The sequence below is a fragment of the Lethenteron reissneri genome, chromosome 23, assembly GCF_015708825.2.
Source record: "Lethenteron reissneri isolate LAM-NWPU_2019-01 chromosome 23, ASM1570882v1, whole genome shotgun sequence".
Lineage (NCBI taxonomy): Eukaryota > Metazoa > Chordata > Hyperoartia > Petromyzontiformes > Petromyzontidae > Lethenteron > Lethenteron reissneri.
Window position 1 is genome coordinate 19,349,153 of NC_083801.1, and position 16,437 is coordinate 19,365,589.

At 47.0% G+C, this 16,437-nt stretch overlaps 1 protein-coding gene across 1 annotated transcript in view; it reads left to right on the forward strand.

The window, feature by feature from the left end:
* Positions 1 to 6,326: 6,326 nt before the first annotated feature.
* The window catches only part of LOC133346162 (integrin beta-6-like), a 59,228-nt gene continuing 49,117 nt past the window's right edge, over positions 6,327 to 16,437 (forward strand). The window contains exons 1-2 of the mRNA XM_061557616.1: positions 6,327 to 7,266; positions 8,104 to 8,173. Coding sequence (XP_061413600.1) covers positions 7,222 to 7,266; positions 8,104 to 8,173 — 115 coding nt within the window. The 5' untranslated portion in view covers positions 6,327 to 7,221. The remainder of the gene's footprint in view (positions 7,267 to 8,103; positions 8,174 to 16,437) is intronic.

The window sequence follows — 16,437 nt, forward strand, 5'->3', positions numbered from 1 at the left end:
CTAAAGTCAAGGTTAAGAGGTCATCACAACCAACGATGTTGATGCCCCCGAATCTCGGCATCAACTTCCTTCCTTCTGATATATCTTGCAGCTCTTTCAAAGGCCACACCAGGGCCGGGGCTAGGCGGGTGCTGGGGCGGACCCTGTACCACTGAATGTCCCATTGGTGCCACCCAAGGTCACTCTCCGTGAGCAGTGAATCAATGTTACGATGCCCCCACTGACCCCCCCCCCTCCCAAAAAAAAAAACAACCCCCAGCTCAAATGGGCCCCCTCAAATTCGAGAGGACCTGGAGTCACGTCTGACCCACACGCGTCCTTTGAGGTCTGCTCTCACTATATCACATTGCCACCATCCGTCTTTAGATCTTCCCCCTTATCCACAGACCTCTGGGGTGCCTCTCCAATGCCCGTCTCCACAACATCAGAATCTTCAGTCGACAATCATTACGAGCCACGCTCTATTCCAAACTTTCGAGTTGTTTACCCAACTCTGGCATTGCATTCCTAGCGTCTTCTGAAATCAGCTGTATTCAAAGGTCAGAAACCTATTTGGTAATATCCAGTAATAGAAATGTCACATTCCCGTAGCAGTGCCCAGTGTGTTCATGATGCCTACTAAATATTGTCGATGTATTCCAGAATAACTTCCTTTATTGTACGCAACCAGTTGTGTCCCTCCGACAGATGTCTCCAACTGTTTGGCGGATTTGTTGTACGCAATCTTTGTTTTGACAAAGTTCATTTCCGTTAGTAGTTTGCGTATTGTATGTAAATTGCAAATGCAACCCGCAATAGTCACTGATCGTGGATTCTGCGAGTTCCCACGCACGTCCGTTTGGTGGTGGTGGTGGTGGTGGCGAGAATGATGATGGCATTGCGAAGTTGACTCACACGCTACTCTTGTGCACACACCACCCGCCTCCCCCCCACGAGTGTGCGTCCATTGTCTCACACCCACACAACGACAACAAAAATACAAAGATCCCCCGTTTAGCCTTAACAGACTTTTGGGGCAAGTGCTGTTTGCGAAAACCAATGAAGGTCAACGCAGTACACCACGAGGCTGGTGTGGCCAGTACCAATGCTGGCCGCCTTTGTCTCCCCAATGCTGATGTTTACACGCCGCATCAGGTATTCGTTTGAGGCTGAAATCGACCTAAGGGAGGCCCAGAACTCACCGGTCCAGATAATCGTCACTGCTTTTGTCCGTGAGCGCGAATCGAACTCGTATAGCCGAGTTGGTAGCGTAGTGGGCTAACCACTGCGCCACCGCTCCCTCCTCCACAAAAAGACAAAGATCCCCCGTATAGCCGGTTGGGGAAAGTGCTGTTAGCGAGTAGCACCTATGAAGACCGGCACAGCACACGAGGGGGTGACCAGCATCACGCCCTACCGCCTTTGTCTCCTTCGTGGCGATGTTTACACACTGCCCCAGGTACTCATTTGAGGCTGAGTCGACCTAGGGAATGCCCAGGACTGGTTCAGATAATCGTCACTGGTGTTGGCCGTGAGCGGGAATCGACCCCCCCCACCCACACACATAAAGACACACACACACACGTGCACTCTTTTGGCGGTAATTCACAATAATTCAGGCGGTATGACCACAGCTATAAAAGTGCGTGTGCATGTAAGTTCACGTCCAGCAACAACACGCGACTTAAAAAAAACCCGCTAGGGCTGGGATGAGAACAACATTTGGCAAATACAAACTCATCTAAACCCGTCCTCAATAACTAATGCATCTAACGCGTATGATGCATTCTCCAGATTATAATACGCAAGTTTTATTTTCAAGCAGAAGTTATGGTTTTGGGTTTTATAATCCGGTCGGTGTGTGTGTGTGACCAGGTTTGTTTCCTGTTACAGTATATCGGAGTGTGCGTCTTACTTTCCAGAGCGTCTTATATTCCGGAAAAATACGGAATATATCGCACTCTGTATCATCTTACGAACGGCATGACTACTGCGAAAATAAATTATCCAGAGAAAAACTGGTCGCCTGGTAATATATCCGCAAACCTTTACGCAGATCGCTTCCCCGCATTTTGCGAATTATTTAGATGGCAATATAATTATACGGCAACGGATCGATGGCATATCTAAACTCACTATCATCATCAACCACTGGTCAATCCACTGCTGGACGAAGGTCGTAGTCCATGCCAACCATTATACCCCTCCACGTGATCCGAGGTCGTTGTCCTCATCTCCACTGTCGTTAGCATCGACCAATGGCCACAGTCAGCATACGGGTGGCTGTGGACTAAATATATGCACGCACACAAGATGGACCCATTTAGCCTGGGTATCATAGGCTGTTCGGAGCAAGTGATATTGGTGAGCTCCCTATTAAGGTCCGCACAGTAGTGATGCGACCAGGCAGAACTCTGCACGCATCTGCTATGTCCATTTCTGTTCATGACCACACCGCCACAGCAGCCGAGAAGCGATGAGTCAGAATCAGAATGTGTATTTATACTGGAGGAATCCGGTGAGCTGCAAAGCTCTTTTGCACAGAGGTCAAGTAGGTTTTGCGCAAATGTCAAATTGTTGTCTTGCAGAGTCCATGTTACATGGAAGGTCACTTCCAAACAAATGTCATTACTACAACTAATAGTAATGGCGTTTGGGTTTATTTGTGGATTGACGCTCACTGGTTTGAGATCGCTATACGGAGCCACAGGTCTCGTTCATTCATACTCGAGGGCGGAGTTAACAGACATCAACAAACACACGCACACATCTCTGCCGAGAGCAGTGTGGTTCTTATAACCTCCACCACAGCCTTGCACCGCTTCGGTTCTTTTTTTTTACATATATAATGTTAATAAATACATCGGGTTTGATGAAACAAAGTAAGTTGTACTGACGTGCCAGTGCCTAATTTGTGTTTCGATGGTTTTACCTTCGAAAAAAATCTGGCCGCGTCTCGCACCCCCAGAAAGGGCATCTCGCTGCAGAGAGATGCCCCAGGTGAAGGACCACCGGTTTAGACGACAGCAGGGAGTTGACACGCAGTTACACGTACACATCTGGCTTAGTTAGGAGAGGGGGGGTGTGGTAATAGCTCTAAGGTACAGAACTCTGTGTGTTCCTTGCGCTCAATCACTCTTCTGTCCGCACAACTTTTATTGTTCCGTTCTACCGCGCTTTCCAATTTCAACCGTGCATTACGTGAAATGTGTTTACATGTACAAGTCCTCTCTTGAGAGCCCAGTTCACGCGCGCGTATCCCACTCTCGATTAGCACGCTTGGCTGCGTACGGCGCGAACAAAGTTCTACGTGCACAGTGTCTGTACGAATACACCCCCACATACACACTGGATCGTGGCGAGGGTTCACACACACGCGGAGGGGTTCGCTGACCAACACCATTCCCGGACGCCTTTGTCTCGCCAACTGCTGAGTTATACACCCGCACCATGTACTCATTTAAGGCTGAGTTGAACTAGGAGAGGCCCGGAACCCGTTCAGATATTCGTCACCGATGTTAGCCTGACAGACCCAGGTGTTATGGGTTAAGTCACTGGGATGACTGACAGAGGCCGATGTTAACGCAATTCCCGTACGGCGAAGTCAATCTCTTCTCCAGCCCGTGTCGTTCCAGTTTAGCCGCCTCGATCCGGCCAAACAGAAGTTGTTTGGGCACGCGGTGGCTGAGCATGCGGGCTACATGACCCAGCCAAAGGAGCCTCGCCTACCGTAGGAGCTGGCTGACACACACGCTGACGAGTGATGGGGGCTCATACACACACTCGTGGTAGGGGCTCACTCACACACTCGTGGTAGGGGCTCACTCACACACTCGTGGTAGGGGCTCACACACACAGTAGTGGTAGGGGCTCACACACACACTCGTGGTAGGGGCTCACACACACACTCGTGGTAGGGGCTCACACACACACACACTCGTGGTAGGGGCTCACACACACACACTAGTGGTAGGGGCTCACACACACACTCGTGGTAGGGGCTCACACACACACACACTCGTGGTAGGGGCTCACACACACACACTAGTGGTAGGGGCTCACACACACACTCGTGGTAGGGGCTCACACACACACTCGTGGTAGGGGCTCACACACACACACTCGTGGTAGGGGCTCACACACACACTCGTGGTAGGGGCTCACACACACACTCGTGGTAGGGGCTCACACACACACTAGTGGTAGGGGCTCACACACACACTCGTGGTAGGGGCTCACACACACACTCGTGGTAGGGGCTCACACACACACTCGTGGTAGGGGCTCACACACACAGTAGTGGTAGGGGCTCACACACACACTAGTGGTAGGGGCTCACACACACAGTAGTGGTAGGGGCTCACACACACACTCGTGGTAGGGGCTCACACACACACTCGTGGTAGGGGCTCACACACACACACTAGTGGTAGGGGCTCACACACACACTCGTGGTAGGGGCTCACACACACACACTCGTGGTAGGGGCTCACACACACACTCGTGGTAGGGGCTCACACACACACTCGTGGTAGGGGCTCACACACACACACTAGTGGTAGGGGCTCACACACACACTCGTGGTAGGGGCTCACACACACACTCGTGGTAGGGGCTCACACACACACACTAGTGGTAGGGGCTCACACACACACTCGTGGTAGGGGCTCACACACACACTCGTGGTAGGGGCTCACACACACACTCGTGGTAGGGGCTCACACACACAGACTAGTGGTAGGGGCTCACACACACACTCGTGGTAGGGGCTCACACACACACTCGTGGTAGGGGCTCACACACACAGACTAGTGGTAGGGGCTCACACACACACTAGTGGTAGGGGCTCACACACACACTAGTGGTAGGGGCTCATTCACACACTCGTGGTAGGGGCTCACACACACAGACTAGTGGTAGGGGCTCACACACACACTAGTGGTAGGGGCTCACACACACACTAGTGGTAGGGGCTCACACACACACTCGTGGTAGGGGCTCACACACACAGACTAGTGGTAGGGGCTCACACACACACTCGTGGTAGGGGCTCACACACACACTAGTGGTAGGGGCTCATTCACACACTCGTGGTAGGGGCTCACACACACACTAGTGGTAGGGGCTCACACACACACAGTAGTGGTAGGGGCTCACACACACACACTCGTGGTAGGGGCTCACACACACAGACTAGTGGTAGGGGCTCACACACACACTCGTGGTAGGGGCTCACACACACACACTAGTGGTAGGGGCTCACACACACACACTAGTGGTAGGGGCTCACACACACACTAGTGGTAGGGGCTCACACACACACACTAGTGGTAGGGGCTCACACACACACTAGTGGTAGGGGTTCACACTCACACACTAGTGGTAGGGGCTCACACTTACACACTAGTGGTAGGGGCTCACACACACACTCGTGGTAGGGGCTCACACACACACACTAGTGGTAGGGGCTCACACACACATTAGTGGTAGGGGCTCACACACACACACTAGTGGTAGGGGCTCACACACACACTAGTGGTAGGGGCTCACACTTACACACTAGTGGTAGGGGCTCACACACACACTCGTGGTAGGGGCTCACACACACACACTAGTGGTAGGGGCTCACACACACATTAGTGGTAAGGGTTCACACACACACTAGTGGCAGGGGCTCACACACACACTCGTGGTAGGGGCTCACACACACACTCGTGGTAAGGGTTCACACACGCACACTAGTGGTAGGGGCTCACACACACATTAGTGGTAAGGGTTCACACACGCACACTAGTGGTAGGGGCTCACACACACACTAGTGGCAGGGGCTCACACACACACACTAGTGGTAAGGGTTCACACACACACACTAGTGGCAGGGGCTCACACACACACTCGTGGTAGGGGCTCACACACACACTAACGTTTGTGGCAAGTGCTGTTAGTGAGCCCCTATTAAGGGCGGGCAGGACACACGTAGCAGTCGGGCTTGGACCAGCAACCACCCCCCGGCCGCCTTTGCCTCCCCAACGCTGATGTTCACACACTGCACGCACACGGTGTTGCGTCAAGGCTGAGTCGACCTAGGGGAGGCCCAAACCGGCACACGCGCGAGCGATGGGTGGTGCTGTGGTGGGTGGCGGGGGCTCTCCGTGGCTCACGCTCGGGGGGCGGAGTTGAACAGACCGCAGTCGCGAGCCTCGACATCGGCGACTCTGCTGCCCACCCCCCTCCACCTCGCCACGGCTCGCACGCATTCCCACACGGAAGTTGCCACTCGTCGTTGCCATTCACGTGGCGTTCTAGCCCGAGGCAGGGCTCGCGTGTGTGTGTGCTCCCCCCCCCCCCCCTCTGCACGCCCGGCTCGACCACCACCTCCGCCGATTTCCCTTCGTAGTCTTTAGTCCGTGCCGAAGATTTCCATCGCTTCATTGTCCTGCTCCTGCTGCTGCTGCTGCTGCGTGTGTGTTCCTCTCGTGTCGCTGGCGCGGGTCACACCGCGCGCGTTTGACCAATGCGCAAATCGGCACCCCGGCGTGTCGCGCCGCACGTGGTTTCATCGCGCTCCAGAAGCGGCGGCGTCGTCATCATCCGGTGGTGTTCGCGTAGAGAGGAGGACGACATCGTCGCGGCTGCCGCGTTGCGCGAGGACATGCTGTGGTGGTGGTGATGGTGATGATGATGGAGGAAGAGATGTGGAGATGATGATGGTGATGATGTTGGTGATGGATGGGAGCGGAGTTTGGTGAACTGTCGGACACTCGACAGCTCCCCTAGCGGGCAGGTGGAGAGAACAATACGAATCGTGGGACCCACATTTGTCTCTTCCGTTAGAAATAAAAGAAAGAACGAAAACACCCGCCCGCAATCGCTACCGCCTACTCGTCGAGCACCTTTGAGGGCTGTGAAAACATCGAGCACGGTGGCGAACTAAAGCAGAGGAGGGAAGGGAAGGAACGCCGAGCGTGGGTGGAGTTCCCGCGGCGGTGATGATCGCCGGCAGCTGGGTGGTGGGAGCGACTTCGACAGCCGAACCTTGGATCGACCGGACACACCTTGAGAGTGTGGACACACCTACACCTGGGTGACGCAGCGGGGGGTGGGAGCCAGCCTCTCTCTCTCTCCCTCCCTCTCTCTCTCTCCCACCCAGACGACCCTCTTCCTCTCTCTCCGTCGCATCCCTATGCACAGATCAGTCGGTGGCACGCACGGGATCAGCGCCTTGTGACACATACCTGTCTGATGGGACTCGTATACACACGATCTACCCGACAAACGCCTTCTTATGTAAGTTCTGCTCGAACCAACCATTTGTTCTGCACTATTCAACCAATTCAATGTGCTCGGTTGGGTTTGCGTTGTTATCTTGCGAAAATGACCGTATAGTTCGTTTCAAAGTTGTGTACCTGTTCAATAGGATGCATCGTTTTTGTTGTTTTCCTTTCAATAAGTTGTATCGCTTGTGTTTTTTTCCCCCCGTTGTCAGTCGTTAGTAGCAGTGCCTTGGCTTGCTTGGATGCCTTTATGAGACCAACAAAAACATCAACTTCACCTGCGCGTGTGTGTGTGCGTGTGTGTACGTGTGTGTGTGTACGTGTGTGTGTGTATGTGTGTGTGTATGTGTGTGTATGTGTGTGTGTATGTGTGTGTGTGTACGTGTGTGTGTGCGTGTGTGTACGTGTGTGTGTGTACGTGTGTGTGTGTGTGTATGTGTGTGTGTGTATGTGTGTGTACGTGTGTGTGTGTGTGTATGTGTGTGTGTGTATGTGTGTGTGTGTACGTGTGTGTGTGTGTGTATGTGTGTGCGTGTGTGTACGTGTGTGTGTGTACGTGTGTGTGTGTGTATGTGTGTGTGTGTGTGTATGTGTGTGTGTGTGTGTACGTGTGTGTGTGTGTATGTGTGTGTGTGTGTATGTGTGTGTGTATGTGTGTGTGTGTGTGTACGTGTGTGTGTGTGTGTGTACGTGTGTGTGTGTGTGTATGTGTGTGTGTGTGTGTATGTGTGTGTGTGTGTGTACGTGTGTGTGTGTACGTGTGTGTGTGTGTGTATGTGTGTGTGTATGTGTGTGTGTACGTGTGTGTGTGTGTGTGTATGTGTGTGTGCGTGTAACGTGCCCCGCACAGGCACGCAATATGTTGATGGGAGTGGTGCGTGCGCTCATCTTCTGGTTTGGAATCATCTCAGCGATCTCAGGTACCGTGTGTTTGATTTACGGAGCATGTAGATCTTCGCTTGAAGTTGTCCTATTTCGCTGTGTGTGTGCGTGAGTTACAATAATCCCTTTGTGGAAAAGAAAAAGAAACAGCTCACTTGTCACCCAGGTATGCGGTTACATTACCTTTCGGCTCTGGGGTTGGTAGAAATAATTCTTAACTTGCCCTGAGACATCCCACACCTGCAAAATGTTGTGCAGTTGCGCTATGCCGCAAACATTTAACGTTGGGGCAAATTGTATCTACGGTGTCATGTATTGCTGTGGGGCATGCAATGCTTTTTTAGTGTATAGCATACCGATTTCTCTAAACGTGTATTACATAACTAAGACATACCAGCACGACAGAGTTTAAGAGTAAGGGCTTGTTTTGTGAAATCAAAACCCGAGCTGCATTTTTTGTTGTCAAACAAAGGGACCCAGGCAGAAAGGTACAAGTACGAAAACTAATTATCAGCATAAATATAGGGTTGGGTTAGATCGCGTAAACATAAATGTGTCGTTAAAACCCGCCACCACCCAACACACCCAATTAGTAATGTTTGCCACGTAAACAAAACATGCCAATTCGTTACTAGTACAGCACTCCGGTGTGAATTGGCATATTTTGTTTACTTACTAATGGGCTGTGTCGGGTGGTAGCAGGTTTTTACGACACATTTCTACGAACGCGATCTCACCCAAAAAAATAAAAATAAACCTGTATTGTGGATAACATTTGTCGCGCAAGCCTCCTACGTGTTAAACTAATTCTCAGCAGTCAGACTACAAGACCGCTTCTCCATAATCGCACACCACGTGACACCAATGCCTGCGAGCTCTATACACTATTAATCTCTGCCGTGGTGCCTTGTGGGGGGGGGGGGTGGGGGAACAATCAAACAAAAGTGCAGCCTTTTATATTTAAATTGACACCAAAGAGTGCGTGACGTTTCTTTTTTGTCCCAAGAGTGGGTCAGTGTCCAATGTCATGGTCACATTTCGAGTTAAACGACACAGCGAGTGAATGGTCATGGCTCGTCTCAAATTGTCGATGAAGCAATTCGTCCCAATATCACGTGTGCACGTTTAACTTTCGATCAATCACTTATCGGTCGGATAGTAGTGTAACGTTAGAATATATGTAATTTTTATTTTCTTGGTTCTTTCGGTAAAGTCACGTAGAAGGTAAATAATAAAATAATGAAAATAAAACATAAAGATCTCACGACGTTTTGGCCACAACGCAAGCAGTCGTCATGATAACTTTATTATCTTTTATTTTTATTATTTTATTATTTCCCTTTTACGTGACTTTACCGAAAGAACCAAGAATATGAATCCCTGCAGTCACGAAAGCTTTAAATCTAAATGTAGTTTTTTTTTACTTAATTACCATGTTTTAACCCGTCTTGAGCCCACATTTTTCCAACCTGCACTAACCAACGTGTAACCCCGCCCGCCCATTTACGTGGTGTGGTGAGTCCTTCAGCAGTATATTGACAACAGGCTGTAGAATATTACTGTAATCATGATTACATTACACTCACGGTCCAACACATGTTTAAAGCTGCAGGTCCCTTGTTGAGTGCGGTGAGCAGTGTCAGAGTAGCCGTGATGAAACTTGCCCATGTGTTGACTCAGTGCCACATCGTTTAAGCCGGGGCATTCGTGATTTCGTGCTTTAAACGGAGGACTTTACACCTATGCACTCCACGCTTGTTCGGAAGTAATGACAATCTTAACACGTAAGTGTTTATTATATGATCGGTGCATTACAGTCGGGTTTCATGATTAGTCTGGGCATGGGATGTGGGTGGCTTTTTATTGGCATCACTAGCGATTCCCCAAAAAGGTTTTTGTACGATATATTTTTTATACTGTACATATATATTTTTGTCAGATAACAGGAAATCCCCCCCTACCTCCACATCACGAATTGGTAGAAAAAAACCCGAAAATAAGACACATTGTATTAGTTGCGACTTGTGGGGTAATGTTATGAAAGTAAAAAAAACACAAAGGTAGTTTACAAAAAAATGAGAACTGAAAAACTTTGATTTCCTAGCAAACACACTACTAAGGTGATTGAACCTAGTGGAAAACAACGTGAGTCATACGATGATGGCACAACTGGGAACCACCACCGATGACTTTACCTGTGCATTACAGGGTATTTCCTGAACGTGTGTTGTGGCGTGTGTGTTGATAATGTCCGCATTTTTTTCTTGTTTAAATAGATTATATACTATGTCAACAGTATATACTTAATTAAAACTTACTCAAGTACTGCATATTTAATGAATGATACAGCGTTTTGTTGCTTGATAGATCGTGCTTTAAACTGATGGTTAAATCATTTAGTTTCAAAATAACCCACGTGCCATAACATCAATGGTTTAGTACGGTAGGGTAGTTATAACAGACACATCATAACAGTAAACTATTTAAATTAACTTTCAGGTAAGATAAGATTCATAAAGGAATGATCAACAACATTTAAACGAAGTCTTGACCAAACATATATCTACGATAAAAGTCTTTGTTTGTATCGAAGTCAGGCTGAAATTAGTTAAAAGATTAAATAAAGTACATTTGAAAACATCGCCATGTCGTTACAACTTAACATGCAGTGCAATATAGGTAAGGAAATCAAAAACATTATTCATAATATACTTTTGGGTCACATCGAGTAAGTAAAATGTGTCGTAAAATACATAATTGGATATACATGAAGCAGCTTTTTTTTCCATTTCATTGTGTAGAGCATTGTCAAATTGCAATGAGGTGAACAGCAGCAAGTGTCAATACAACAATAACGTTTTATTGCTTTACCAGGTAAGGCCCACTTGAGCAATACAGCGCTTTTTCAGAAGGGATGTGGCCACAAATGATGGCTCAATACAGTGGCTTATCACGTGCAAATGTACACCCGCCAAATACTCTAAACGGATGATTTTAAATGTGGAGGGAAAACTCGGAGGGCCCAGATAAAATTCCACGCGACCACGGGTAGAACACGCAAACACCAACTATACAGCAGCAGGCGTCAGGGTCGGGCTCGAACGTACGACCTCCTGCACACCAGGCGAGGTAGTTCACATATCGCCACTGTCAACGAGTGACAGTTTCCCAATGAGATCCTGATAAAAGCGAATGCAATCTGCTGTGTCTGGGATTTTGAAACATTCTGTGACCAGGTTGGGGATTCGAATATTCCAGTTTGCTTACACACTGTGAGGGGATATAAATAAACAGTCAAGGGGTCTTTCTCAAGTAAAAGTGTGGAAGAGAGTATGATTCTCAAAGGGCATCTAGGTTTAGCGGTATGGCTAAAATGAAGGCAATCCACTCTCTAGCGCGTCAGAAAAGTGAAACTTTGACTCAGATATCTGTTTGTATAACAATAACCATCGGTTTTTATCAGGCCGACAATCATCTGGAAACTTGAAAAAGATTAAATGCATTCATTTTATACAGTACAGTGAATAAAAACAATATCCAGTACGATAGGATATAGTCATAACATGTTAACCATAATGTTGTTTCATGTCCTATCTTGTATAATCTTCCTTGGGCCTCAACATGTGCCAAGCAATCCGTTTGATTACACTCACACGATGAGACATTCGTGGTATTAAAAAAAAAACTTTGGGTACAAGATGCTTCAAGAAAATCGATCAAAATGTAAAGAAGCAACGACCTTAGGTTGAGTGTGGTAGCATATTCGTGGACGAAGTGTCAACTAAAGCCCTTAGAATATAACTACTGTATCTGTATGTTTTATTTTAAACTCAACAAGGTGTTTTATTTATTTGCACCTCCCATTAGCAACGGCTGGCTATTCATTTATTTCTGTTTTAAGTGAACCTTACTGAAATTTTTTTAAGTTTTAGAGAATTAAATGGGGGTCACAAGACATCTGGAGCACGCTTTAAAGCAGGTGTGTACTATTACTTATGTGTGTATTATTATTGTTATTAACGTATGTGTTGCACATAACGGAGTGCAATAAATTATTGAACCTGATGCCCACCACAGTTTTTGCTTCACGAATGCCTTATAAAGAAGTTACTGTGTAACTCAAACTTCTTGGCAAAGTCTGATGAGTAGCCACATTTATGTATTAACTATCTTCAAGTGGTAGTGGTGATGATGATGATGGCAGCTTTTCACATTACACTCCAGTGTCGTGCTGCGTATTGAGAGTTTTGTTTTAAAATATTAAGTGACTTTTAAAAACACGGATTGAGTGAGCAAAAAAATAGAAGTGGTACATTTAAGAAAATAATCTGATTTTCTTAAAAGGAATAAAGTATAATATAAATGGAACACTCTATTTTACATTTAATTTGAAAATGCATTAACTTGATCACGCAAGGACTTATTAAACTTTGAAACACTGAACATGTCAGTGATTTGTAGTCGTGAAAGAAATGTCACGTAGACATGAACAACCTCGGGATGATTTCCATCAGCTCAGAGTGGTATGAGATGAGTGGTTCACTGGGCTCGGCTGAAATCGACGAAGACAGTAAACAAATCGATCGACAACAATGAATTAACCAAACAAATAAGCGGACAACGTCTCCACGTGTCATTCCACATCTTCTCTGCTTATTTGTTTTCTTATTTATATTCCCCACGGCGATGCCGAGGATTATTTTGAGCAACGAATTAACATAATCCACTGCAATGAATACGGCAGTGCTTCCCAAGATGTATTCTTTGTGCTTTGCTAAGGTCTGCCTTTCTGCATTCACCAAAGCAACTCCATTCAAATGCAAATTAAGGCGTTACACACTGGTTGAAAAAAATAGAGAACCTCCCTGGTGGGTGATGAAAAAGAGAGTTTTGGACACCCGAGCGTACAGTTATGTATGGCATCATTGAACCATTTTGTAATTGCTCTTGGTTTGCCTGCGTATTTGCAGTTTTCATGTTCTATGTCTCCCCGTGGCCACGTGGATTTTTTTCTCCGGGTTCTCCGTTTTTTTCCCTCCACATTTAGAAACACGCGTTCACGGCATTTGGCTGCTATCAATTTCCAAATGATCAGCCACTTCGTTGAGCTATCATTTGTGACCAGGTCACTTCTGAAATATAGTAGCTCATTGGGCTTTACCATGTGGCCCTTGCTGTCTACGGCAGCAAGGGCGACACGTGGGCATTTTGAGATGAAATGATCGTCTTAGTCACACCAACAATCAATTGAAAATGTAATCCCGTCTCGTGTCTCTTCAGGGCTCTTTTGTAGACCGTCACACAATATTATAAACATTAAATATTTCCGTCACATATTTGATACATACATTTATAATACTGTGCTGATTAAAATATGCAAAAGTTACAACGTGTAATGCACATCCATGAAAACACTGATCGCTTTGCTCCTGCCATCTCTATTACTACTTTTTAACTCGGACGCGATACGCACAATTTCTTGACAATGTTGCACTGTTTACTGCTGAAGCGTGCATTTAAATGTGCTGCTGCACACAGTTCAGTTTTCTCGCAGAATGTTGCGTGACCTGGTTTTAAGAGTTATATGAACTTCTGCACGAGAGCATAGTTTCCATCTCAAGGTAATCCTTCTCGAACCTGTTTTCTCACGAAGCATGCCGGCCACGTTTATTGCCAGATTGCAGAGTCGGCGCTTGGATTGGAGGGGGACCAAAAAAACCGACCTGTGAACTCAAGGTTCTAGCACTTTTGTGAGGTGACAATTCGCTTTTTGATAAAAGGGTAGTGAGTGTTTGTGAAGGATCAGACCACGTGATGCATGGAAGCATAGCCCAAATTACTGGTGCTGATAAAACGGTCATAACCATCGTATAACTGCCCAGAGTGGATAGACTATGGCATCGTAGAATGGAGGTTCTGATAAAAGACAAGTTTCTTCAAACCTGCAATGCATTATTTCCAAAATGACAGATGACTGAATTTATAAAGGCAGTCTGGGAAGGATGTTCCTCTTGATAATAAAACCTGTACTTTGCAGTTCCCTTTCAAGGCAGATGTGTTCAAGTGTTCTTTACAGCTTCAATGACTTTGTAACCATAATAGCCACTGTTACAAAACCCTACCTAAACAGGAATGTACAGTAGAGTACTTTAGTTTCAATATTAGTGGCAGCAATTAAGCCAACTCTTTTTTTGTATATTGCAGAGGGATTTTTTTCATTGCTATGTATTGTTAAATATATAAATGTAATAACCTAGGTTAAGGTTACCCTGTCCTGGAATCAAGCCTGGACTGTATCTGTAGCCAGGCATTTTGAGACAGTTTTTTGGGGCCCCAATACTTAATGTTGACTGGGGGGCCCCCCCATTGCCTTTCTTGTATATATATTGTACATTTTGGGGGCCTCCTTGTGCTTGCAGGCCCCAATTTTAAGGTGCCACGGTGGCGAGATGTTAACTACCTCACCTATTATCCAGGAGGTCGTGGGTTCGATCCCGACCCTGACACCTGTTGTATATTTGGAGTTTGGATTTTCTCCCCGTGGTCACGTGGATTTTTCTCCGGGTCTTCTGGTCATTCCCTCCACGTTTAGAAAAATGCATAGAGTATTTGGCTGCTATACATTTCCACGTGATAAGTCACTTTACTGAGCTATCATCTGTGGCCAGGTCGCTTCTGAAAAAGAGCTAAGTAGCCTTACCTGGTAAAATAAAAGATAGTAAAAACTAGTTTAATGTTTTGAAAATAGTAGTTTGGAGATCCGGTACAATTGTACCAACGCCCCTCCCTTCTCATCAGGCCTGTCTGGGGCCCAACCTATATGCCCTTGAGTCCGATGGCCAAAACTCACTTATGAATGCTAACGATGCAGTATTGTACTCAGAGAATTCCACTTGAGAGGCAGGAGTGGGGGAAAGTGGTCGTCTTCGAGATTGAATGGTAAAGGGGAGCCTCCACTTCTTTCTTTTCTCTCTCTTAGAGCGATAAACGGCACATTTAAAATCTCAATTGGGCGGTGCGAGGGCAGTGAGGGGGCTGCTGCCTCCACTTTGTCCTTGCTCTGCATGTGTGGTTCCATGATCCCATTAGCAATAGGCATTTTTGACTGCTGGATTATGCCAGGGGTTCTCATATTCATTTCTACTGGCACATCTGAGCTGTGCCATTGCAGGGCCCTCATCGTTACGGTGGTTTTCCACTGGCTATTTGCCAAGCTGAGCCAGAACCAAATTGTGTAACTTCGGCCTCACACATACGAGGCCAAGCAGAATCAGAAGTTTACTTCCCAAGCTGAGCCAAAGGAGCACGGTCGGTCATTTTCATTATGAACGTGACATCAGCGGCATGGCTTGGAGTCTTGTAGTGAAACAAGCAACCGAAGGTATCCATCCGCTCTTGGTCTCTTCATCACCATGGCCAGCAGTGAGCGAGGAACTGTCAAAGGGCTCTGTGGGCTCCCATGCAAGTTTGGTCTCGCGCACCTGGCGCGGCGTATAATCATTCTCTGAAATAATCTCAGACGCATTGTTACCTAACCGAAGCCTTTTTTTTGCCCTCCGGTCTGTCTGCGGAATAGGGTTTAAAACGGCCACCCGTGCAGGTATCTGCAGAGACTTGTTTATGATGATGGTAAAAATGCGACGACGTCATTCGTGCGTGCCCAGCCGCCTAGTAGTGCTAACGGTAAACTACTGTACTCTATCCAAAATGTGTACTGCAGTCACAACATGTAAAAGATACAGTCAGCGTCAGCAAATGTAAAAATAAAAATACAGATACACTTATTCATTTGATAATAAAAAATTTACTTTGTGTAAAATCTGGAAAATGCACGTGAAATGTAATCCATCCCGAAACTCTATTAATCTATCCCTTACCATAGGTGGGGGCAGCTTAAGTAATGTGGAGAAACAGAAAAAGACAAAGATCCCCTTTATAGCCTTAACGGACTGTTGGGGAAAGTGCTGTTAGCGAGCATCTTTGAAGGCCGGAACGGCACACGAGGGGGTGGGTGGCCACACACACACACAAACACCACATGTAAACACACACACACACAAACAATAGTAACTGGCAATAAATGGCGATAAAATCACGCCAGGCTTTGTGCCAGCTTAGGTGCGTGGGACAGACCCAGTTATTACAGGTGAACAGAGGTGATTGGCATTTGAACCACCTGCGTTCCCCTCTGACCCAATATGTGAGGATTTTAAATAATCATTCTTAGGACCATTTTCAGCATGTTGAGGATGGAAATGTCTGAAGTAATTGTTACAATTAAAATGGTCCCGGTTGTTATAAA